The following is a 15,323-nucleotide window of genomic DNA, read 5'->3' as shown; positions in this document are numbered from 1 at the left end:
TGTCCCCTGAGTGGGAAATATCCTACATCCACTCCTGCTACAAAACATACCCTTTTTAACAATAAATTAAAACAGATTTGCCAATCTCTTTGTCAATTTAAATTTGTTCCTTTGGATCTATTTCCCAATAAGTTCCAAATTTCCAAATATTAAAATTGGTTAGTCAGCAGTATTTTACCATTCCATAATACCTTACAAGCAAGTCTGGCTCACAGTAACAGAGGGAAATAGGCTGTCAGGTCACAGAATTACTCTTTTTTTGTATTTCAGCTTCAAAACCATGCGCTACCGTGGCTTGTTATATGCCCTATTTTGCAGATCTGAATATGATATTACTGCAAAGGTCAACCCACAAAGAAAACTTCTTCTGCTGAAATATAAAACGTGGAGATGAGGACACGTCTGGAAACACCTTTTCAGCCGAGCGTGGGCTTGTTTCAGGACAGGGCAGATAAAGGGTCTGATTATGATTGGAAAGCCATCACAGGACATTCCAGGCATCAGATGACATTTGAGCTCCATAGACGTCTGCTGTCCTCTTTCAGAGTCCCCATAGAACGAGCTCTGTTCCCCTCGCTTATCTGATTCCCTACCGACGAACAGAACATCAGATGACGAGTGTCATTATGAGAGAATGGCAGTCGTGAACAGAGAACAACAATATTCAGGGTTAGCCTCCCCCACAGTGGCTGTTATAGTGATGCCTGTATCACCACCATATCACCTTGAATCCATCTACTCATGCCTCTGAATCAGAAACTGGCTCATAACCGAGACGCTGATCCACGCTGTGGAAATTCAAGACAACCCACAACAGGTTGACCTTTCTTTGTGATCAGACATATCTCTGTGCCATTCTTCATTTCTGTCTGTGGTACAATGAGTCCACAGCAGCGTCTCACATGACACAGCATCACTAAAATCATTCAAGCGACTGTTCTAATGTGGAATGCGGCGCTGTCTTATCGTAGAGTCTGATCTGGTGCTCTGTGGTGGAGAAGCAGTCGTGGCATTCTCAGCTCTGGCTCGTACATCCAGAGCTGCTGGACACTCGCAGCATTGTTGGAGCTGAGAGACTCACAAGTTTGGTAACTAGAAGAAGACATTTGGCACGCCATCCAACTGGTTCAGAGGTCATCGGCTTCCTAAGGGCTTGGCCACTGCTGAATGCAGTTCTGAAGAGCAAATATTTATTGAATGCATCACAATTACATTCTCATAAAAACATATGTGGGAGGAGGATCTACCCACTATAGCCCACGCTTTTCAGATCCAGGGCCCTCCAGGAGTAGAGTAACACTGCTCTCTGCTGCTCCTATCTACAACAGCGCTTTTAACAGCTGCATTACACACTACCGACCAGCAGGTGGCGGTACGCAACAGTGTAAACCTGACATGGAGAAGGAACGGGAGCCTCAGAAATATACTCATAATCTAATAGAATTAGTTCTTCTTTTTTTCCGACATGTTAATATAACAGACTTCACACCTTCATCACATTTACAACATCAACAACAACATCTGAAAACAAAAGTGCTGACGGATAGAAGCCAATGGGCTGGTGAAATTCCCGTCCCCCAGAATCAACAAACATGTCTCTCATTACAAATGTGTTGTCTGCCAATTCAGACATTAAATGTTTTCAACCAGTTCATAGATTGAAATTTGACAGACCTTCATACCCTTATCCACTTCCAGATATTAGCCTTTGTCCTAGATCCAACCTAGAGCATAAACATGTTTACATTCTTCCTAGGAACAAAAAGGTTTGTTAACATCATAGATAGTCGAAACAAGAAGTTGACCTTGCCATTGTTCTCCACAATAATAACCTCACTCAGCAGACAGACAGTGTTTATCTGAGATGAACCAGTTTGTTACAGACACTTTAACATTTTCACATTCAATTATATTGTCAACAGAGCATGAAGACATGCTCTTCAAAGTCTTAAACTTAATCTTATCCTTCCAAACAGAAATCCATGTCTTTTTTTTTTTTTTTTCATTGATCCAATGTTTCTGACATTGATGATCTTTAAGGGTTTTTCAACTGTTCCATGGAATCCTTGATGTGTCCAAAATTGGTGTAGAGCTCCCACTATTGAAGTGATTCTGATGTACAGATCTTTGGTATAATAACAACTCTTTATAATAACAACATATTTATTGCTCGAATGTCACCAACTTCTCTGCACTCCTGATCATCATGGTTTTCAATTTTGTGTTTACGATTCTGGAATTTTATCAACGCTGCAGGTGGTCTCCCACCTCCAGATGGTAGTGGGTAACATGTCTCAATCAGGTCCGGATCTATAGTTATCTCCAGATCCCTCACTTGAGAAATCACCTGTTGCTTCACAGTCTCGGTGTCAGCGCTGTGCTCAGTTCCCTCTGCCCTGGCCACAGCATGTGCGTAATTAGTCGGCTTGATTTTGACGTTAGTGATGACCACTTCATTTATTCAAATGCTTTGTTGCAAATCATCCATTCTTTGTTGCCCCTGTTCTAATACAACAGTTCGGTCTTTTTCAACTATGTCTTTTGACTTTTCTTCATGTTGTACTTCATTTCTTCCGTGGGATCTAGCACTGGTTTTAGCTTTTCTTCCAACTATTTATCAAGGTCGCTCCTTAGTTTATCAAAGTCGCTCCTTAACTTACAAAGTTGCTCTTTAACTCGATCTTTAACACTTCCGTAGAAGAGACCATCCGGTCTAGAGTATCTCTCATATTTTGTTTTCAGACTGCTGCAATTTTCCTCTTTCTCTAGTCATTTTTACAGAGTCAACCATTTTAACCACTACTGTAGACTACCATGACCACTGATGTCTTTGGATTGGATTGTGTTTTACACACCAAACAGAAATATTGGCATTTTATAGGAATTAAATGAAGAATAAAATAAATAAAATTATAAATACAAATTATAAAAATAATTAGATTAAATGTACATTTATTATCCCAAACTGGGAAATTTGCATGAATGGATAAATAAATAAAATTCATTGGAATTTCCGTCATTGGACTAATAAAGGAATTTCTTATATTTGAATATCTTAACTGAAAGACCAGCCAAACTTCAACCATGTGGTGGTTTTTGTTTGTTTGTTTGTTTGTTGTTTTTTCAGGGCCTTATTGGAATACTGTTTTTAAACTCTTAATGGCAATACATCAGTTGTACAGGCTGCATACATTCATCACTATCAAGATTCAGTCATTAGGAAATCTTTCATCCCTTCTAATCTGACAGCTGATAGAGTTACCTAAAGGGAGGAAACATCAATAGAAAGCCTAATACTAAAGAAAGCTACCTCATATCCAGAGTCTTATGAGTGGACTTATTGCTACGCGCTGCATATTCTCTATTGATTGCCCTACATAGCTCAGTTGTACTTGTGTGCAGTAGCGAGTTTACCTATTCTTGTATTTTACATAGTTTAAGTTTGTTTTTGTGAATGCCATATTTTGGTGGTGTCTGAAAACTGCTTGTTTCCTCTCAGCGAGGCTCGACTCTGATCTCTACAGCACCAGTTGAGGCTTAGGAAAATGACACTTCCCTCACCCTTCCTCGCTTTCTGAAGTCATCCAACGACAGAGATGTGCAGTTTGGATTCCCATGAGCTCAATGAATGTATGGATGGCTGCATGCTGTTGTGCAAGTGGCATGAAAAACAGAAAAGCTCCCAGGGGGGGAACCTATTGAAACCCCAGAGGGCCTGGAAAAGTAAGCTCTCTGCATTATTATTCCGCCTTAATGCAGTTTGAGTATCTTAGAAAGTGTCACCAAATGGCACCGCTAGGATTTTCACGCCCCACCAGGAAGGGCGCTAAGCCTGTGATAATTGCGACCGTGTAACACAGATGCTCTCCTCCAGCTTAGGGAAGCAGTGTGGAATTACGCAGCCAGCCTTCAACAGTTTTTTTTTTCCTGCAATCCTGCAGATCTGCAACAGATAACTTCTTTTTTAATGTGTGTGTTGTCCCCTGACAGAGAAATGAAGAGGGTTAGAGATGAATGAACGCATGAATTAGAATTTTATTACCATCAAAGTCATCAACTCAAGTCAAGGGGTACAATACATAGCTCACAAATGCAAGACAGGACCTACAGGTGACCACTGGTCCTGGTAACAGAACATCTACAAATGCATGGCTAAATGAACTGATACGAAATACATGAGTGTGAGAAATGCACTTTAAACCATGTAACAGTATTTAAACAGTATTCTTTTCCCATCTAAACAAAGAGAACGGACTACACAAAACAATTTATTCACACAAAAGATCTCTGAAATTCTTCTGTTTCAGACACTTATTAAAATCTAAAACTCTCACGTAATGTCAGAAATAAATTAGGTATAATCTGAGCAACCACTGCGTCCATCAATCTAGATTAGCGCAAATTAAAAAGGGGATATTAAGTCAAACTACAGAGAGAACTTTTTCATCCTAAAAGGACATTTTCATAGGAACGTTTTCACATGAATTATTCTTAACAGCAGACTGGGTAAACAAACAAGCCCAAACATAGTTGATTTATAGATTCTAATAGTCACATTGACAATGTGGCCGCTGTGAAAGTGGGAAGGCCATTGTTCGGTGTGTGTTAGCACGGGGTTCACGTGGCTTCTCCCAGGCCAGAGGATTAATCACGACCCACCCGACACACACATGCAATTATCTGACAGCAGCCTTGTGTTTGTGCTGATGGGCCCGACAGGAGGCAGGGACTGTAGACTTGTACTTACAGGTACGTGGACTTTATTGAAAGGACACCAGGAATCACAGTTTCTGTCGCCAGGCGAATATTGCTCAATTTCCTCTAGTGATTACAGAGAACTTCTTGTGTAGCCCATTATTAATGCTCCAGGGGGGGAAACAGTGGTAGGAAAGGATAGTAAGGAGTATTATTACTGTTTGTCAAGTATAAAATAAACAAAGGGAAAAAAGAAACAGTTAAAAAAACATAGAAAAAACTGATATGAAAATTTGTAGTAATAATTAGAAGTGTAGAAATGTTGAGCGTATTACATTTTCTCAGTACAACACACGGCAGTAAAGTTGGGTTAATGAAGAGGATTAATTAATTAATTAATGAATTAAAAAACAATCTAAGAACACAAATGAATTAAAAATCATTCTAAGAATACAAGAAATAAATTTGGATGCATAGAAGAACCATGTAAAAATTGATTTTAGGAGCATTAAATCAATATTTATAGACAGTATAATGTATAGTGTGCTTTAGAAAAGGACATCAGCCTTGACACTGGCTTGTGGCGGGAGGTGTGGGTGCTGCGGCCTACGACTAGATGGGGTTGGCAGTAGCGCGTCTTTATCCACCAAGTGGCTGTTAATGGGTAGCAAAAAGTGGAACTGCATGCCGGCTACTTCTACAAAGGTCTCTATGTACAGAATTTATACACCTACAGCTATGAGGTTCTTTCCTGAGCAGGAAGTTAGCAAAGGAACGTTGTGTCTGTATGTGTGTGTGTGTGTGTGTGTGTGTGTGTGTGTGTGTGTGTGTGTGTGTGTGTGTGTGTGTGTGTGTGTGTGTGTGTGTGTGTGTGTGTGAAGCTGCCTAGTTCGAAATCCAGTACTGGGTATAAGAGCTCCCAGTCACCAATCTCAGCATCGTCAAACAAACAACTGGTTAGTGGAGACGATAACATACAACATCATAAACATACCCATAATTCCCAAGTGACGGGAACATGTGATCTTCTCCATGATGACCAGCACTTGCTGAGTACAAGGTCAAGATTTCAGATAGCGAAACTTTTCCACTGATTTTAAAAACAAATATTATAAAATTTGCAAGACTGGCAGTGAGAAGTTTCCCAACTCGGCTCATTAAAAAGGAATCAAAGCCGTTTTCCAGCACAATTCTGTCTCCCTATATGTTGTCATCACTACGAGAACAATCGGAAAAGAGGGACTGGGCCGTGAGCCGCGGCTTGACAGCGAATCTGTTTGAAACTGGAGTGTGCTGAGAGATTTGGTCGACGTACTGTATGAAACTCTGGAGGGTCAGTGAGGAAAAAGACATCATACATGTGAAATAAGAAGAAAGCCAACACGATGTAGCACTCAGGAAAGGTAGCGCACAGCCTCCATGTGATGATGCTAATGCTGCAAGTGAGAGAGAAGCAGAGTCAGAGTCACCATGCTAGCAGCCAATGTACAGTGTGCAGAAGTCGGTGGCGACAGAGGATGTGACGCGGTGGGGGGGGCCGGTGGTGTCTACCCCTGCTCGTTCCCAGCATCAGGGGCTGCTTGGAGAGCGACCAGAGCTTCTCCATTGCAACGCGATGTGGGCTCAGCCTCCGGCTGCGCCGGGCTCGGCTGTTCCGGCTCCACGGCCGGAGCTGCCAGCCCAGGCCTGGCTCCGGCTCCGGCTCCGGCTCCGGCTCCGGCTCCGGCTCCGGCTCCGACCTCGGGCGCCAGCTGGTTCGTCTCCCCTCCAGCGGGGAGCTCTGTAATGACAGATGAAGGGGCAGAGAGGTCTGTGGCGGCCGGGGGAGCCGCTGAGTCGGCGCCGGCGGCAGGGCTGGCTGCCCTCAACACGCCCTGATCAGGTCCTCTCAATCGCTTCATGATGGTGGTGACCCGCACGGCTTTCTGCAGGAGGAGAACAACGTGAGCTGGAACAGACAATGCAACACCGAGAACATCGACTCTCAACGGACAGCTTTGAGTCATACTGCTGTACTGTTGCACTGCTGTATTTCCAGAGCTACCATTGAACATGAAGAACGGTTTCAGGGAACAGTGAGTCTTACCTTCCACTTTGCTCTAGCAAAGTTCTTCTCTATTTGTGCACACACATTTTCCTTGATATTCTTGTCTGACGCTGCACCACCAGAGATCCTGTCATACAAATTAAGGAAAACTCAACTTCAGAATCAAACTTTTAATAGCATACTGCACACAGTATGAATATAAGCCCTTTTTCTCCTGCTTTTATTTATGGGATAATCAATTTGTATTAAGAAAGTAGAGTTTTGTGTATGCAGTGTCTTTATCAGGTGCACATAAGCTGGGCATTGAAGCGCTATGAACATGATTAAGTCAATTAAATTTAGCACCTAAATGACAAAGTAAGTCAGGCAAGAGTTGGTCTAGACTGACTTTATAATTCTTACTGGATGTCTTTGTTACACAAAAATAAAGCTTTATGGAACTGTCAAAACTACACAACCAACAAAATAATCTGACAGATGAAACAAAATAAGGGTCAAAAAGTTCCTCTCAGCCAAAACTTTGTTTACAAGGACAACATGATCTCGCTGCAGATTCTTCAGAATCACTGATTCTGATTTTCAAGAATCAGAATCAGTGACAAAGTTGAATTACATCAGAGTTGGATATTTCAACACGACAACGACCATAAGCGCCACTCAGATTCTACTAAGGCATTCAAGAAACAAGTACAATGTTCTGGAATGGCCAACTCAGTCCCCAGACCTGAATGTTATTGAAAATCTGTGGTGTGATTTAAAGTGGGCTGCCCACGCTCCAAATCCATCAACCCTGACTGAACTGGAGATGTTTTGTAAAGAATGATCAAAAATACCTTCAACCAGATTCTAAACCATCGTTGGAAGCAATGGAAAGCATTTAGAGGCTGTTATTTCTGCAGAAGAAGGATTCTACTAAATATTAATGTAATTTTTGTGTTGGTTCCCAAATTTATACACCTGCCTTCTTTTGTTTAAATAATTATTGTATACTTTCCGTAAATCCTATAAACTTCATTTAACTTCTCAAATATCACTGAAAAATCTTGCAAAATTCTCAGGGGTGTCCAAACTTTTTCATACCACTGCATATGGCATAAACATTTAGCTTCTGGACAGAAGAGAAAACTAGTATTACTGGGTGCCCAGTTGCTGAGAGGCGGAGTATAGTCCAGTCGCATCGCCAGCGCATCGCAAAGCCACATGAAGGACGAACAACCACTCATGCACACTCACACCTATGGTCGATTTAGGTTGCTCGATTAACCTAAGCTGCATGTTTTTGGAGAGAACCCCGACACGGGGAGAACATACAAACTCCACAGAGAAGGGAATCAAACCCACAACCTCCTGTCTGTGAGGCAATAGCGCTACTCACTACACCACCGTGCCGCCTTTACATCACCCATGATGTTAAATTTTGTGCACTAGCATGCTAATATTTGCAAATGAGCACCTAAAACTCAGTCACGAATGTTTCCTTGGCTTCAAAATGAAAATCAATCGATCACACTTGGATTAGTTTTTCCTGATTGTCTGAACTTTTCAACCTGATCCGGATACTGGATCTCCAAAGGCCGAAGAACGCATTCTCTAGGATACACGAACTTTGATCTGAAAAACCTTGAAGCTGATTATTTGCTTTATTTCATTCTTCTAATGAAACAGGGAGCTTTCCTTTATCGATGACTAAAGCAGCTTAATAAACGTCGAGCTCTCATTCTAAACTATTTCTTTCAATGTGATCTTAAGTGACAAATAAAAGAATGAAGGTCTCGTCTTTGATGCCAGTTTGGATTTAAAGTCTCGTTACTCTTCCCTGCTTCAAACACTCTGCACCATATAAAAAGAGAAGCTGCTTACCATTCGTGGTTTATCGCCTCCTGAGCGGTTAGTCTCTGGTCCTGATCGACTTCCATCAAACGAGCCACCAGACTCTTCGCTGTCAGAAAACACATATTCAAAAAGTATTTGGGTTTGTTCTTCTGATGGATGGGAGCAAAAACGGAACAGGGTGCAAACCTCTCAAATTTGACACATGTACAAATCTGGCTTTGCAGATGTCTTCATCTTGAGAATACCTGAGTCAGAGATGTCATCCCAGTACGGAGAGTCAAACTCGTAATCGCCTGCCAGGATTTTTCGGAATAGGTTCTTGTCGTGATTTTCATAATCGTCATCTTCGGTTTCATCGTAGAAAGGAGGGTTGCCTGACAGCCTGAGGCAGCAAAGGGAATAAAGACCAACAGACTATTCCAACATCTTAACTAGGCTCCTGTTCAGTATCACATAATGTATAATCTTTAGCAACGTCAGACATGTCTAAAGATGATTCAAATCATCCTGTCTGCCAAAAACTGGCTTCGGAAAGACAAACATCAGGACTCACAGGATGTACATGATGACGCCTGTTGCCCAGCAGTCCACAGGCCGGCCATAGCGCTGTCTGCCGACCACTTCTGGAGCTGCACAAAAAGCACAGAGACTCCTGTCAGCCACCATCTACCTGCTCAACAACATTTACCCGAAGAAAATATTATTAGCATTCTCACCGAGATACTCCGGTGTCCCGCAGGGGTCTTTGATTAGTCCGTTCTCCAGCTTGGCGAGATGGAAGTCACTGATGACTATTTTAGAATGCTTCAGGCGGTTGTAATAGACCAAGTTCTCCAACTAAAAAGTGGCATATTACAATGACAGCTTTTGATATAATATTAATGTTTAAGGTCTCTCATTTTCATATTTAATCATCTGGCAAACGGTTTGAATTTCAGTTGTGAGATTCTGTGACAGAAATATAATGAGATGTCTGGAAATATCTAAAAGTTTAATCATCCAGTGCAGATTAAAACAAATGAGACCAAACATTAGACTATTTAATGTTGTCATTTCATTATAACTGGACAAAAGCTAAACTTGTCAACCAAGTTTTACATATTTTCACTTAGGATATGCATTTATTTTCTTTTAAGATCATCCTACTCAAGAAAAGTAATAGATAATCTAATAAAGCTTTTTGCTTTGAATAGCAGGAAAATGGTTTCGTCTTCTTGAATATGCAAACCGACAGAACTAAGGGTTCCTGAAACCTGAGCGTCCCAGTGCGTCACGGGTGTGAGGATGTTGCAACTGTGGCACATTTTGATAAAAGGTTGGATCAGAAAGAATGTATTATCGTAAATTACAGGGAGGCTTCTTTCTCTATAAACACTGGGATGTTCACATCATCACACACAGGTAGGTAGCTTTGAGACCGTGTGCAGAGGAAATTCACTTAAAATAATAAAGAGGAATTTTGGTACATTAGAACTACAAGCAAAAGCAGACAGGCAAAATTTGTTTAATGAAGCAGGTGTGGCCCTGCTGGTCTGCAGATGAAATGATCAGATTTATGCCTTTATTTCACTTCAATCACTATATTCCTCACATACGACTGATTCTACAGGATCTCTTGTGAGTAAAAGAGCGTCAAAAATGAAGCCTCCTGACTATCATACAGTATTATTGGGTGCAACAACTGGGAATAGTTTATCTAAATCCTGTATGTGTGCATCCTTGTTACCTTCAGGTTTCTGTGAACAATATTCAAGGAATGGAGGTAGGCAACAGCCTCCAACACCTGGCGAACCACATTGCTGGTGTCTCGCTCTGAGTAGTAACCTTGATCTAGGATCCAATCGAATACCTCTCTGCCTGTTGCACTGTGGGGGGAAAAAAAAAAAAGATGAACGTTGAATTATTGTCGTCAATTACGAATTAGATTTTCCATTTGCTTCCACCTGATCTCCACAGATCAAGCGAAGGTCTGCAAGATCTGGCAACAGAACAATCTAATTGTAATTTCAGGTGTAAATATTTTTTAAAAGATGATGTTTCACTTCTGCTAAGGAGAAATGGGCTTAATTATTTCCCAAAATATGCTTCTTTTGTGTTTATTTTCTCACTAACCCGAATTTCTAAACCCAGTAATCAGACATCCTCCAAGGAAGGGACGAGCATCGCATGTTTAGCATTTCTATAGAAACGTATTACATTCTCAATGACAACACATGCTGAAGAGACTGTAAGCAGCCAGCAAGCAATCATATCTGAATACCAAATGAGTGGAGTTCAGAGATGTTCTCATATCTACCGAGCCTCAGGCTACAGCAGCTCATTCCCCGCAAGTGTATAATGAACACATATAGTTCAGCAGGCCTGATTGACTGCAAAAAAATGACCAGAGATGCCCCCCACCCTTATCAGACATCGGAACTCACAGTTCAAGGAAGAGGAAGTATTCCTTTTTGGTCTCAAAGACATCCACCAGTTGGAGAATATTGGGATGCTTCACCCTGAGTGACAAAAAGCATAAACATCACAAAGGCGTAGAGAGAGATAAAATTACCTAGAGAGAGAATAATGTCAGGAATCATACTGCAGATAACGTCGGAACCCTTCATTTAGCTGGAGGAACGATGTGAAGACCTGCTTTAATGTGTTTATTGTAAATAACGCACTGTAGGATGAGGGAGGACGTAAGAGTGAGGAAACATACAGAGATATGAATGTTTGGCTGCCTTTGCATGGACAGCCAGATTTGTGTCGTTTCATGCATAGATGTGGGCTTAGAGAAAAACTGTCATGGTGCTGAAAAGATGACCATAAATTACTAGAAACATCCATAGGGCCAGATGGGGAATTCCAGTGGGAAAGCTGGACAATGGAGCGAATGTATTTGCAGCTACATAGCATGGAGGGAATATCAATTTTTGGATTGCTCCTGATTGGTGAACAGGAAAAGTACGAAAAGTTGTGTTTTTTTCATTCATTCAAGACACAATGGGTTATAATGGAATTGGTTTTTATTCAGTATCAACTCTGGTGACGACAGGGATATACAAGGGATATAAAAGTCAAGATTTTGTTTCGTTCTATCCATAGAAGGAAGTCTATTAATAATAATAATAATAACAATAATAATAATAATAATAATAATTATTATTATTATTATTATTATTATTATTATTATTATTATTATTATGTACATCATTAAATATTCCATCCACTTCATTTAAACATGATGTTTAAAATCAATTATTTCCAGCTTATAATATTGATAATAAATAGCTTGATGATTAAGTTTCTGCAAAAATCAAATACATTTAAAAAAAGATTAACAGGGAGAAGCAGAAACGAGTCTCAGATACAAAGATGAATGATTTTTGAATGTGAAGAAAAACTCAGTTTGCTTGTTGTTTCTTGTGTTGGATGTAGTTTTGTAAGATGCATCAGAACTAACAGAACTAAACCAGACATCTAGGCTCCACAGAACGATCACCAGGATGAATAACTCACATTTTCAAAATGAGGATCTCATTTTTCGCAGCCTTGCGAACTTTCCTTCCATCCTTTTTCAGGAACTTTTTACACGTGTACATTCTCATCGTGGTTTTGTCCTTGGCCCTGAATATCTCACAGAACTCCTCCCTGAGGAGAAGAATTTAAAGATCATAAGAGTGTCTGCACAAAAGATCCAGCGTCAAGTGAATTGATCATGTTTAGATACTCACGATTTAATGAGCTGTCCCATGTCATATTTATCCGTCACATCCGAAGGATTGTTATAATCCTTCTTTTCTCCGACTGCTAAACAGCCAAATGGCATGGCCACTCCTCACCTAAGAGAGACAGAAGAAAATAAAAATGACTCATTAAGAAGAGAACAGTAACACTTTCCTCTATTATACCCTGATGTTCCAAGTAGCTAATGAATTATTTTCTAATTGATGCTGCAGTGTGCTGCATTACAGTATGAGGCAATTACTTTTTCAGTCATAGAGAATTCCTTTAATACCTCAATGAAAGCCTTTCAAAGGTGTGAGAGCATCCGGAGGCAGCAGTGATTAACTGGATTGTTTCATTTACCATCACAATGTCTTGTATGATCCTGCACCAAGAGTCATGAAGGGATCTGCTGCACAGGCTTCAGCTTTATGCTAATATCTAACTCATATAGGTAATAAAGCAGTCGGGGGGTGATTTTCCAATGAAGCCAGTCTGGACTGAATGTGGCAGTTCTTCGTTGCGAGGTTATATTTGCAAGCCGCAGGGGTCACGGAGGAGAGGGAGCGGTGTCTAATATGGTTCAAGAGCCCGACGAGGCAACAAGTGGAGTATTTCCAATCAAGAAAGGGATGCAGCAATTACAGGCACAGCACCCCAGCGCTCTGAAAGGAATTTAAGGGTTTCACCAGCATTGCTTCAGCGCCTAATGCAATGCAGGCTCTATGTGTCTCCCTTAAACAGCATTTAGGGAAATTCAGGCTCAGTCTTTTTTACTTAATGTAGGGTTTTTCCGAGGATTCAAAGTGGATCTATTTTAGTTTGAGAGGTTATTGTTGTGCTTCAAGGGAAGGGAACTGCTTTTCAATGGCCAGCCTTCCTAATGGTGATGAAATCATTCCTTTTTTAGGGTGAAAAACAAAGACAAAATACATTTTGTTTGATTTATTTTATTCTATATATCAGAGATCATCTTATTATTTGGAACAAAACTAATTGAGAAGTTTATTTTGATAGAATAAAGCACACAAAGAAGATTTATGACCATCACTACGGTAGAGAGATTCATAAAATTAACATATGCGCGCCACCATTTGTATCGGTAAATACTAAAGGTTCATTTTGGCAGCATTCAAAACTTATTAATGATTCTATTCCTGAATGTACCTGTAATAGCTGCAAAAAAAAAAAAATACAGATGAGCTCATTCACGAGTGAAAACGTTGAAAAAATGTGAAATTTTCGACAGGTTTAGATCCCTGTGCAGGAACCAGTTGTTGGCTCTACCTCTGGCGCGTCCTTGATGGAGACGCTACGCCACTCATTCCTCCAGTAAGGCTCCTCATGGTTCTGAATGTTCTTTATGAGGAACCATGAGAATGTAAATCATGGCACACATCTTTACATGAACCAAGTGCAGGAAAATATTTATTTCATAGCCACACAAAATCCATCTGCACCAACAGTCTGGGTGATGGATGTCCGCATGTAAATGAAGGCAGGAAAGCGTGAAAAATATAGTGTTATGTGTGAGAAGGCTAATCTGTTCACTGTAGCTCCATGAACCCACTCCTATCCCAATCTGTTCCAATGAGGATCAGCAAGAAGAGAAATATTACGCTCTCCGGACCATTCCTGGCTACTTATCTCTCTTTTTCACTCTTTGTCATCTCTCCATCGTAAAACGGTTTGATTCATTGAAGTTATGCTGCAAGACCAGCAGAGTAAATGAAAGTAATTCTGAGTAAGTCTGGCAGAAGCACAGTATTAGAAAAAAAAGCGTCAGAAAAAGAGACTACTGCTTATTATGCTGGGAAACATTTATATTCTGTATGTAGAGAACAATTCACAAAGGAGTCATTATGTTGTGGGAGAAGGAAGACAGATGGAAGAAAACAGTGAATGTTGTTCTGATACTGGAATCTAATAGACCTGATTACAACATCCAACAATAAACTAAGTTTTATTTTGGTTTTTGGAAAAGCTTTCTAAGCACAAACCAAAGACAAATTACTTCAGCAAAAATCCTGAAAGTATTTCCTCGGTGTTCCCTGGTCAGCCGCTCTCACTCGGCCCCAAGTGTGACTTGCTGTAATGGATGAAAAATTTGTAAATCCATTCAAGTGGAAAAAGCAGGATGCCGGCTGTATCATATACCAGAGGGTGCATAATGGACCCATTTGGCCTGTCCACCATCAGCAACATTCAAGCATTATTGCTCCATATTCTGACTGTTATCTGTCCCAGGAGCCCTAATCAATGACTCAGGATGTTTAACTGCCCAATGTGAGAGCCGGGGCCGCCGGCAGGATCGCTTAAAGCCGCTCCTCCACGTTGCCACAGACTCTCTGTAAATGCAATAAAGATTTTTAAAAATGGAAGATGGATAGTGATAAAAAGATATCAGGCTTATTAAGCGGGTCCAGCAAATACGGTTTTTCTTGCTCTTTTGTCGAAATCAATGGAAAAAATGTTGTGTAAGTCGTGTTCGGGTAAAAGTTTAGGATTACACTAAAGGCAGTGTGTGTGCGGTGCCGGGATTTATTTTTAACACAGAGAGATTACAGTACCTGCTGCTTTGGTGTGAGAGTACAACCTCAGGGAAACGGCTGCTGCGTCTTTGTGTGGTCAGCCTTTATGGGATGGAGCAGCATTAATCCCACCATGACATTTCTCACAGAGGAACAAGTGCTTCCTCAATTTTGGTAATCATTCATGCACTATTCAGTTTCTAGATCTGCTACTGCCCTCATTTCACCCCCCCCTGTTTACTCTCCCTCCGGCTCAGCGGCCACTTAATGAGGATGCAAACTGAAGACCAGACCCCATGCATCACACTGGTGCTGACTCCAGGCCATTACACATCTACTGACGGGAGCCAATACAGTGCTGAATAAGAAGAAAACAGTCATACAAAGCAAAAGACTCTGACTTTCAGACCTCCACATGCTGTTAGGTTGAGGGCATTAAGTCAGGGGGTCGGGGTTCGAAACAAAATCTGATTGGCAACATAGAGAACCTGAAAACCTGAAAAGTGTTA

At 40.9% G+C, this 15,323-nt stretch overlaps 1 protein-coding gene across 1 annotated transcript; it reads right to left on the bottom strand.

Annotated features, from left to right (window-relative positions):
* Positions 1-6,242: 6,242 nt before the first annotated feature.
* On the bottom strand, positions 6,243-12,386 carry LOC137595870 (caM kinase-like vesicle-associated protein). Its single transcript, XM_068316228.1, has 10 exons — positions 12,292-12,386; positions 12,077-12,208; positions 10,999-11,073; positions 10,302-10,440; positions 9,292-9,412; positions 9,129-9,204; positions 8,821-8,957; positions 8,603-8,681; positions 6,782-6,869; positions 6,243-6,620 (listed from the first exon to the last, which is right to left on the bottom strand). The coding sequence occupies exons 1-10, from the start codon at positions 12,384-12,386 to the stop codon at positions 6,243-6,245; spliced, it is 1,320 nt and encodes a 439-aa protein (XP_068172329.1).
* Between the last annotated feature and the right edge of the window lie 2,937 nt (positions 12,387-15,323).

Source organism: Antennarius striatus, chromosome 5 (genome assembly GCF_040054535.1).
Source record: "Antennarius striatus isolate MH-2024 chromosome 5, ASM4005453v1, whole genome shotgun sequence".
NCBI classification, from domain to species: Eukaryota; Metazoa; Chordata; class Actinopteri; order Lophiiformes; family Antennariidae; genus Antennarius; species Antennarius striatus.
Note: the sequence above shows the minus strand (reverse complement) of the source record. Positions and strands in the feature narration are given on the sequence as shown.